This window comes from Mustela nivalis, assembly GCF_964662115.1.
Source record: "Mustela nivalis genome assembly, chromosome: 12".
In the NCBI taxonomy this organism is placed as follows: Eukaryota; Metazoa; Chordata; class Mammalia; order Carnivora; family Mustelidae; genus Mustela; species Mustela nivalis.
Genome location: NC_139031.1, coordinates 26,193,839 through 26,205,320, shown reverse-complemented (window position 1 = coordinate 26,205,320; position 11,482 = coordinate 26,193,839). Strand labels below are relative to the sequence as shown.

At 42.7% G+C, this 11,482-nt stretch overlaps 1 protein-coding gene across 1 annotated transcript; it reads right to left on the bottom strand.

Moving 5' to 3' along the window:
• Nucleotides 1–1,316: 1,316 nt before the first annotated feature.
• Nucleotides 1,317–4,455, bottom strand: TMEM229A (transmembrane protein 229A). The gene has a single exon (XM_082692446.1). It carries the CDS (start codon nt 4,352–4,354, stop codon nt 3,230–3,232), a length of 1,125 nt encoding a protein of 374 aa, XP_082548572.1. The 5' UTR covers nt 4,355–4,455; the 3' UTR covers nt 1,317–3,229.
• Nucleotides 4,456–11,482: the final 7,027 nt, after the last annotated feature.

Genomic DNA, 11,482 nt, shown 5'->3' with positions numbered 1-11,482 from the left:
GAGTGACATTGCTCTGGGTACTCAGCTGCCTCAATGTTAGTACTTTACTGAGGGCAAAAAGGCAACCTTAACCCAACCCACAGGATCCTATAAGTCTATCTTAACATATAAAAATACCTTTAGAAAATTCCTTTATCTCTAACCCCCCCAAGATGTGTGTTGGCAATCATCCCCCAAGTATATGGCCCACAAATATATCTGAAGGGTCTTATGACTAAGGTTTAATTAGATGGTCATTAATGACCTTTTCCCAACTATAGCTAGCCCCCTCAAGGTCCTGGAAACCTTGCTTCTAAAATTCCTTTATCTGAAGCTATCCCTAACCCTCTCCCAACTCCTTATGACCCCAGGGTAGCTCTTTCTGCCCAGGGGACCTGTCCCCTTGCTTTAATAAAACCACCTTTTTGCACCGAAGTTTTCTCGGGAATTCGTTCTTGTCCGTTGGCTTTGAACCCTAATATCTTTTCCTACATCATAATATTCAATAGCTGTATGACTTGAGCTAGAAGTCAACCTCTTCAGGCTTTAATTTCACTGTCTTCATCTGTAAAAAGAGGGTTGCTAGAGGTTTAAATAAATATGTTCATGTGTCTCTGTATGTATATATATGTATGTGTGTATATATTTGTAGTTAAGAAATATATATATTTTATATGTATTTACTTCAAAATATATATGGATATATATTTACTTAAGATTATATGTATCTACTTAAGATATATATATATGATATATATTTAAGATATATACATGGAGACATACATATATTTACTTCAGATTTTATATATGTAACACAGCAGCATTTTTTGGCAGGTGGTGTTACTTAAATATTATTATATTGACTCAGCACTTCTATATCTGAACTGCTAGTGAATTAACAAAATTGATCTAATGGTTCTTGCCCTTTTTTTCTTTAAAGTTTCAGCTACAGCAAAATGTCATTTAAGAAACTGAATAAACAGAATGAGAAGCCCTACAGCAAGGTGCTGAGTTAATAGACAGCATAATCACTTCCTGACTACATATGAATGAAGTCTTTGTAGAACTAGCAGAGGGGCTATTAATGGGCTTTTGTTTTAGAGATGATAGATTAATATTCCAGGGACAGCCCTGATGAGAACCCTCCTGGCAACTGCCTCTCTTTGCCTAGTATTGAAAGGATAGCTTTCCAAGTAGGTATAACCTGCTATAAATCAGAGCACTAATACCTGAGCTTCACAAGGACAGAGATTTTGTCTGTATTGGGTCATTGCTGTATCTGCAGATTTCAGGCAAATACCTTGCAAAGAGTGGGTGCACAATAACGGTTTCTTGAATGAATGGAAACTGCAACCTTTTTTTAAAAAAATAGGATTAACATTAAAAGCAAAACAAACAAAGAAAAAGTAAGAGGCTTCCCCACTTCTGACAGATTTCTGACCCTAAGAACGTCGGTGAGCAGGTGAGCAGGGCGGAGGAGCGGCACAGGAAGGACGACGGAAGTGCAAACATGTATGTTTAGCAGGTATTCTAGAAGTCAAGGATTTGGTTAATTCACAGGAATATGTGGTGTGGAATAGTACCAAACTTAACTCAGATTCCTGCGCACGTGTCACATTTGTATTACAAATATTTTATGTAGCATCTGACTAACTCCGTGTCTATACTTACCCTTTTTCCTTACCAGGGTTTTCAGAAATCCTTCACCTCTGGCCAAGTGTCATAAAGTGACACTTTTACTTTCCACAAACCTTTGGCTTACTTTTATTAGTTGCTACTCAGCTAATAATCAGCTTAACATGATCCATCTCACAAGTAGGGTTGATTATATTGCATTACTAACAATTTAGCTCACAACCTTCTCGAAATTATTCCTGACAATCGCCTAAGGACATATTCGTTTCTAATGCCACAGCAAGCATTTTTTGAAAACAGAACGAAGTCCCCTTTCATAGCATAGACAAGCTAATAATTTGAAGCAGAAACTATTCATTTGTACACCCTCTAAATTTTCCTAATTATCTTTGTAATGAAAACTGAGAAAGTATTAGTCATCCTTGGCTGAGCTATACTCAATTCTACTTGCCTTTTCTAAATATAATGAAACAACAAACAACCTTAAAGGACATTATTAATTGATTAGACAAAATTTCTTAAAATGTTTTTTATCATCTCATTTAACTTTGGAGCTTCCAGACATTAATAATGAGTCACCAAAATGCTATCATTGATTTATAATGCACATTAGCACATCAGGTTTGGCCCAAGAACTCTGTGGGTCCAGAAGGAAAAAGAAAGATGTTTACAAGTGAGCCATGACAGAAATACACTGAAAACACATAACAGTATACAATTAGGCCTAATTCGAGTATAATGCAGATTCCGGTTCATTTTATTCTAAGGAACTGCTTCTATCCTTGAAACTTCATGTAGAAAGAGTCCTTAGAGTTAGAACTCTATTGAGGGTGGTATAATTTTGCTTTGCCTTTGGGCATATAAGGTAAACATTTTAGAACAAAATTTACAGCTATAGATAACACAGGATCTGATCAAAATTAACACACTTGGCGTTTAAGGCTAATCCACATTGGAAAAACAATCATTTCCAGGATGGAGATCAAGTATCTTAACACAGTGTTGCCTGTCTGAGTTGCTAGAAAAGATTTCTTATTTAAAAATCGATCCACAGGATGTATTTTCACATTTGTCAGTTTCTTTCCACCTGTGTGCTAGAGGGAGGCACTTTAAGAGTTGTTAATGGTCCTTTTATCAGTGCAAGACACCGAGTTTCAGCAGTGATTGGTAAATATGGCAGGGAATTAAAATGAAATTGTATTAAAAAGAAAACAAATTGTTAAATTAGAAAATTTCGCCAAATCTCGCAATGATCAGTAATTTCTGATTTGAATAACTTCTTTGCTTAAAAAAAGATTAGTAGTTATCACCCACCTAGTGAATATACTACAGCTCCTGATGTTAAGGTATAATGGTTTTGCTATCTGGGCTCGTAAGGGGTCTTAAAATATTGACAAGTACTTTGAGTTATGTTGTGAGTAATACTTCAAAATATTGTATTATGCATAGGTCCCAAAGTGTCAGAAAAACTAAAATGTCGAATAGAACATACTGAAAGAGTTTAGTAAAATGTATAAAAATTAAAAGGCTAAAAAACCCACTCCATTTTAACATGTAAAAATAAATCGAATTGGTGCGTGGGAATCGAGTGGCTTTTTTTTTTTTTTTTTTTTTGTTAGTTAGTTGGTATGTACTGCACCCGCCACAACACGTTGAAAAGTAGGTCCTGGTACACACTAAGGAATATCCAACCAGGTAAATACATCAGGGTGATGAGGCCCATGAAATTGAGCGGATAGTGAGAATAGTCCCAGGAACAAGCGCCGCACATGCGGAGTCCCAGACCCCAGGACAACTCCCAAACATAGATGAAGATCACGTAGATGGGTATCCGCTTCCAAGTGCTCCAGCCACGACTCCAGTGGAGATGGAAGTAGAGCTTTTCCACCACGAAACTGCAGCTGCCGTACATAAAGAAGGACCAGAGTGACGTGTGGCCGCTGGTTACCCCATCTCCCTGCCCCAGTAAATTAAAGAAGAAAGTGAAGAAGATCTCATCCAAAAAGCCGTGCATTCCGAAGAAAAGAAAGCGGAGCAGGCCCGGCAGCCCGTGACTGGGGGCTCCTCCGACGCCCCTGCCGCCTCGGGGTAGGTGGCGCGGGCCACCTGCAACCACAGGGGTCCCGGCGCCCCGAGGGACGGGGGGCGCGCCTGGCCAACGCTGCTGCTGCTGCTGCTGCTCTGGCGGCCGCCAGTACCGCAAGCGCAGGAAGCGGTTCAGAAACACATGGCAGTGGTAGAGTGCCAGCACGTACTGCAGCGCTAGGTCCAGTGTTCCCGGTACTGCCGCGCCCCCCGGCCCGCTGCACAGGCCGAGCAGCGGCGCCTGGCCCGCCAGGGTCTGCAGTGCCACGTGCGCTGAGGGGTAGAGGAGAAAATTGAAGACGAAGGCGCTGGGGCAGCGCCGCTGCTGCAGGTAGACCTTCTCCAGGGCGAAGTGGGTGAGCGAGTGCAGCAGGCAGCGATAGGGCGAGGAGAAGCCCAGCATCCGGAGGTCCGGGCTGCTAGCGAAGCGCCGAGCCGAGGACAGGAGCACGTCCAGGGTGATCCCGTGCATCCCGTAGAAGTAGAGGCGCATCCAGGCGGGCAGCGCAGCGCCGTCGGCCGGCGCTTCAGCAGTGGACAGCAGCTCTGGGCCGCTGGCCGCAGTCTCGCCTCCCGGCCCACAGGGCTCCCCGGGACGCCGGGGCGCGCTGCTCCTCCGCGCGCGACCCTCGCGGTCCGCATCGCTGCCCGCCATGGGCTCAGAGGCTGCCTGGGCACCCGAGCCCGCGCCGCCGCCGCCGCCGCCGCCGCTGGGTGCGTGGAGCTGCGGGGCCGAGGGGCCGAGCGCCGCGCCGCGCAGCCTCCCGGTCGCTGCCGGCCCCCGGGGGGCGCGCAGGGAGCTCCGTTCCGGCCGCTGCCGAATGGCAGCAGGAGCTGATGTGCTGCGGACACCGCGGGTCGCCCGGCTCGCGGAGTCCCCCTGCCGCGGACCCACCGCGCCCTGCCCTCCAGTCTTGGGTGAGGAGCAGCCGGCCGGCGCCCCCGCTCACTCTGCGTGGCCTAACCGGCGCCGCGGCCCGGCGAGGGGTGGTGGTGCTGGGGCTGCGAAGAAGAGTGCAGAGGCTGCTGCAAACCCCATCTCTGCCGCTCAGCCCCGCCGCCTGGGCGGCGGGCTCTTGAAGCGTACAGCGAGCAGCGACGCCCCTTTCCCCGGCCCTCCCCATGCCCCTCTCCGTCTTTCTCCACCGCTCCCGCCTACGCAGGGTCCCCTCCCGACCCACCTCCGAAGCCCATTCCCAAGGGGGTCCGCTGGCGAAGGCCGGGCCCTGCTTCTCCGCCCCCTTCTCCCCCCTTCCCCCGCCCCGCTCTGCACCCCGGTTCCACGCGGTGTGGGAGGTGTTTGTTGGGGCGGAGGAGAAACACCTAACAGGTGTGATTGCGAGCTGAGGGGTAATCCCTGTATAGAAGAACCAGAGCCAGGGCCTGGCTGGCAGAGGCGAACTGGCCTAGTGCCATAAACCAGAGGCCGGGCCAGAGACCAAACTGTGGTGCTGTATATTTAATGTTCTAATTCAAAGCCAGCTGTGTCCCAGCCACAAAGAATAAACACGAGACTCCACGCCTGCATGCCCCAGCATCTGAAATGTTGTCACGGGGCCTGGTTCACTTTTTCACTCTCTCCCCCTATCAGTCGGCTTTCCTAGGTTAGTCTACTGAGGGCCAAAGACAGAAATTCAGAGCCCCCCAGAATTATGAAACGATGTGAAGCCACTGGGTTGGACACTGCTCTGGCTGCCAGAGCCTCCTATCAAGAACAGTACGGTTGCTCACACTGGCATACCCCCCAGTGCTGCTTTTCCCCTTGCAGAACTAGGTCATCGCAGAGATGGAGGGTGACATAGTTACTTACTTACTTACTTACTTACTTACTTATTTTGAAGAGAGGGTGGGGAATGTAGAACTCTGGTATGTTGGGGGCTACACTTTTTAATCCAATCCAGTTTTGGATTCTAAATCCAAAACTCAGGTTTAGAAATGAAAGGATTGAAAAGAACCTTAGGGGTAAATTATACTGATTTATACCCGCCCTGCCCCCATCATATCTAGGCAGAAACTAGGTAACAGTTCTGATCTGTAAGGAGATGGGATGTTTTTTTTTTTTTTTTTTTTTTTTTGGATGGAAGGCTTTCTGGGGATTTTTTAATTAATTAAAAATTAATTTTTAATTTTCTAAAAATATTCTGAGGCCATACCTTCATTTCTTTTTTTTTAAATATTTTATTTATTTATTTGACACAGAGAGAGAGAGATCACAAGTGGGCAGAGATGCAGGCAGAGAGAAAGGGGGAAGCAGGCTCTCTGCTGAGCAGAGAGCCCGATGTGGGGCCCGATCCCAGGACCTGAGATCATGACCTGAGCCCAAGGCAGAGGCTTTAACCCACTGAGCCACCCAGGCGCCCCATACCTTCATTTCTTAAAACATTCTCTTCCCTGCTCTCTCTCCTTATTTATTTCAAACCCTTATGTTAGTCTACAGTTGCTAAATTGTGATTTAGGTAAGAGAGAAATAAAAGTATGGTGAGAAGAAAAATTGTTAAAGTAGTATTACTTGTATAAGGTCAAAATAATGATTTTTTTTTTCAGCTTTGTTAGCATGCGGTTTATTTGTAGACTTCCTTTGACAACTGTCAAAAGTCAGTGGGTGGAAACTGCCAGGGACATCATGCCAGGGACAGAAGCCTCAGGTACAGGCTTGTCAAACCAGCCACAAAACAGGAGACGGTTAGTTGCCCAAGTGCCTGAGCAAGTACAATGAAGAGAAATAATAATGCTAAAAAACTAAGTTCAACTGAGTAACTCTGAAGATCTAATCAGCTTTAATCAATGATTCATGAATTGGGCTGCATCCCATTTAATAAAGAGAAGTAAGCTCCAAGGAGCTGTACAAAAAGGAAGACTTATAGGCAGAGACAAGGCAAGACACAAAAGTTGTTAGTAAAAGAAAAGAAAGAACTGTTTTAGGCAAGGTAATCTTCCTTTGCATGGGTGTCTATCACATAGATACACTAGTGCTGATCAGACAATTCCAGATGGTAATTAAGTTGCATTTCTGTAAGTCTTGGTTTGCTGGCTTGGAGCAAGTGACTCCCTATTGCGCCCCGTATTATTTTTTTAAACACTGCAAACATTTTCATGAGCACCTACTATATACAAGATGCTAAATACCCTGGGAAAATAAGGGACTTTTAGATATATGGAATGCCCGAGACTTTCCACTGCACACCAGGAAAACAAAGGACAGTGACTGGAAAGCACAGCATTTAAGAGAAAGCTTAAGGGAAGTTCAATAGAGTAAGGAATTGAACTTCCCTTAATGACAGAAGAAACAGTAAAAGGCAGCAGCCACATTAACAGTAGATATAAAAACCTTTCTTATTATGGATTGAATTACATACACGTGCACACACACCCCTCTTATATGTCATAATCATCAGACTAAGGAAGGAGCACATTCATCCAAGAACGCTTGCAACTGCTGAATGGTGGCTCCCTAAAAATACCACCAAAATAACTTGTTGCTAAGGCAAAACGGAGTTTCTTGCTTACCATGGTTAAGGAAGCTTTCTTACTCAACAAAGTTTTAATAGCATTTTGTAGTGGGAAGGACAATGTACCATTTATGAGGCTTTTGGATTCTGGTTTAAGATGGATCTTTCAATACAAGGGCTTGATTAGAATTAGGTAATGATTATGATATAATGGCTTAGGATTGGTGGACACAAGACCACTGCTTTGAAGCGAGAGTTTCAGGGTGTTGAGAATAACTAATAAATTTTTATCTCACTGGCCCAGAGCTTCCTAGAATAAGAAAGTTGTGTTGATGAAGATGGTACATGTTAATGAAGACAGCCAAACAATAACATCATGACCGCACAAACAATAAGCTTTGGAGATGTAGATGCATGATCTTGGTTTACACAATCTAAGGGTGAGGGCCAGCATGGAATCTGAGGACAGTAATTTGAGTAACGACAGGTAAAGGTAACAAAGAAGAAAGGTTGACATTGAGTGTAGTTAAAATGATGCTCATCCCAGGGGAAGGGAGAGAGAGGTTGACCGATAGTTCAAGAACACAGCTGTGTAAAATATTTGTAAGCATGTGTCTATCGTTTTGCTTTACCTATACTATTCTTTCTTAATTTTCTTTTGTTATATGCTAAAGTTCCAAAATAAAGATTTATTTTATATGTTCCTTAAACATCTGTGAGAGCAAATGGATCATTAGGAAGCAAATTATTAGTGCTCACTGAAAAAAGCAGAAAGATCAAATAGGAGCATGGAAACTTTTTTGAACATGACATTGTTAGGGGATCATCCTGAAAATCTTTCCTACTGTTTCTACTGCATGTCTTTACAAAGCTCCTTCTTTTTAAGTGTACTCCTTTTACTCTTCTTTCTGATAATCTGATTAATGGGGAGTCACAATGAAATCAGGACAGTTTCCTTTTGTAACTCCTCCTGGTAGCTTTTTATGTACTTTTATATTGTCATTTTAAATTTCAGCCTTTCTTTCTGTCCCAGAAATGTCTTGGAGCTCTTGAGTTTTCACCAGAAAACTGTCTCAGTTAAGGATTATCCCTGAGATTTTACTGAGTGGGGCTCTTAAGGAACAGACTGAATAAATTCTTTTAAATTATAAAGCTTAAGGAAAAACTAAAACAGTAACAAGCTGTTTTGGAAAATCTTGCTTAAAAAATAAAATTTGACTTTGAGCAATATTCAAACCAGTAATACTCCTTTGTGTAACCTTTGCCAGCCTGCCAGTGCCTCCTCACCTTGGAACGCCCAGGATTGCCCTCTCCCCAGTTAATACCATTATGTTTTCAAAGGAAGTAGCTTATGTTGAATAATAATACTTGAGTACATTGGTAAACCCTTTTATTGGTAAGAGAGGTCATGACCGGTAATGGATACTACTTAATGTGCGTCTCCCTGTCAGCTATGCACTTCACAGAGCTTATCAGTAATTCATATAACTAACTGTTCTCTTAATTTTTAACAGATACTGAAACTGAAGCTCAGAAAAGTTATTTGTTCAAGGTGTTAGCTAATAAGTCAAAAGCCAGCTATGAAGTCATTTCCACTTGAGACCAAAGCTCATTTGCAAGACACTGTTATTTCTTACGTTCTCATATTAAAGCCATCTTGAATGAGTTGAAGTTGCAGATTTAATAAAAAAAGATCCATTCTGTTTATAGTGGGCATTAAGTTTATAGTGGGCATTAAGTTTATAGTGGGCATTAATTTTATAGTGGGCATTAAGAATCCCTAGTCCCTCCCCCAGCTCCTCCACACCTTTGGCTATCATACATTTTATTTTAATCATCAATCTACACAATCATCTCATATTTTGTTGTACTTGTTCTGTAGCTTTACTTGTTTACCCCCCCCCCAACCTTCTGGGTTTCTTTACAAATTAGTAAGTGGCTATTTATTTGTACAAATGGAGCTATACAGAAGGGGTTGCTGTCTGTTGTGAAATAGAAGATAGAGGTCAGATTACAGGGAAGTTAAGTTTGGAATGCAAATGTATTCCTGTGGCCTGCTAGGATGTGTCTCTAGATACTGAAGTTCAGCAAAGTCACGTCCTGTGGTTCCAGTTAACGCCCCTATTTGTGATTACCATAACCTAAAAACCTAGGTATGGTTCAGTACAGAAATTTAACTGAAAGACTGGCATGTGTTCATCTAGTTAACAAAGTCTATTTGTACCTGGTGTCCAAACACCTAAGTGTATACTGTACTTCAGTGTAGAAAAAACAAAACAAAACAAAAAAAACAAGTTGCCAAACACAATTGTTTGCTAATCTGGGATTTGGGGGAAAAAATCTATCCAGTTTTTCAAAGGCTTATTTTGCAGTGAGGTGTGATGAGAGGCAGATGAAAGTTAAATGAGCACATACGTCAGTCAAAGAACAGGTTATGGAATAGAAATTAAGTTTTACTCATGTTCAGACTCTGTCACACTTATTTATTGAGCACCTACTGCATTCTAGGTGTTTAGCTATGAACGGACACTGTAAAGCTGAGCAGCGCTACATGGAACTTCCCCTCACTGAGATCACAGTTTAGGCTATGGTGTTTGTTCATAATCATTACGAGCAAGATGGTAAGTTCTAGATCTGATTAGCTGCCAGTATGCTAGACTGCCAAATCCATCCTCACAAACAACAACCTAACTACTCACTTCCTTGCTACATAAAGGACAGAGCACTTGCTCGCTTGTTTCCATCTCCATAGTCAAGAAGCAGGCAAGTAGGTGGAAGGTTGGTAGGGCAAGTGCGACTTGTTGGCAGCTTCAGATCAACTACACTAATACCACATGAAAGGTCTTTCCTCTTCTGTCAGAGTGTTATGAAATCACTTAACCAACCAGTAGTAAAGGTAACGTATCTTACAGTTTAACAGTGATGGCACTTCTTAATTTTTTTTTCAGTCATTATCTGATTTTGCCCTGTCTTGTGACAACAGAGCTAGATATATTTTTCTAATTCATTTTCATCACGTAAAACCAGAAAATGCAACTTGCCAAAACTCACACACTGTTAGTGGCAAGGTTGTTTCTTTCTTTCTTCTTTTCTTTCTTTCATTCTAAGGCAGGTATTTACTAATTTATTTATTTGACACACACACACACACACACACACACACAGAGTGAGTGAGCACAAGCAACGGGGAGCAAGAGCAGAAAGATGGGGAAGCAGGTTCCCTGAGGAGCAGAGAGCCCCATGCTGGGCTCACTCCCACAACCCAGGGATCAGGGCCTGAGCTGAAGGCAGCTGCTTAACTGAATGAGGCACCCAGGCACCTCAGGGTTGTTTCTTACCTAAACTCCAAAACCTCCTTCCTCCAGACTATACTCCCCATCTTCCAAAATGTCTCCCGCCCATGGGAGGGTTCTCAGTGCTGCACTGGCTGTGCGAAACAAGGTCACTATCAGCACTCGGAACAGAGGAGTGATTTTCACTTGAATTCCAGAAGACAGGTGAAGGATTCCTGAGTCAGGCCCGCGGGCCAACAGCCTGGCCTTCTTTGGCTCTGTGGGGAGGATGCGATTCCTAAAATTCTGGGTACTCTTCGCCTTCCTTAGCTAAGCTGCTGGTTCTGTTTCCTGCCAGGTGATGGCTACTGGGTGGTTTTCTTCCTCTCACTGTAGTTTTTTGGCCTGATCTGTGTGACCGTGTTCTTCTGTGAGTCATGCTGGTGACATACTGCTTTCCTCTGTGGTGATGACTGCTATAACTCTTGCTTTAGGGGATATGTATTTCTTATATTTATATCCTATATAAATTTTATTTATAAGAACTAAATGTATATTTACATATATTTTTCTTCATTCAACGAACAGTTATGGAACATGTATGTGCGATATTTTGTGTTATACCTTGTACATAAAAAATGAATATAGCAAAGTCTACTCTTGAAGTTTCAAGTATAGCTTACTATAAAAGATATACTTGTTTATTGAATAAATTGGAACTATATAAAAGTAGAAAGTAAAAGAAGTGCATATTCCCCATGATACCATTACCCACAGATAATATTATTATCTGTGGGTATGTAGTCTTTTAACAATATTACAGCATCACCAAAGAAGATTATATTATGCATTTCTTTATAATTAGTAATTTGCTGTTGTCACATTGGTAATTAGGGATCATCTTTCCATTGGGTAATCTGCTACATCATTGGTTATGATGGTAAAAGATTCCTTTGTAGAGACAGCCCATAATTTGTTTAGCTAATCCCCAATTTTTGGCTAGTTAGGTTTTTTTCAAAAAGTTTTGCTGTTATAAATGTCTATGTGACAGCATTCCCTTAA

What these genes read in the sequence shown, in the direction of transcription:
- TMEM229A (XM_082692446.1), bottom strand. Translation starts at nt 4,354, where the DNA reads ATGGCGGGCAGCGATGCGGACCGCGAGGGTCGCGCGCGGAGGAGCAGC.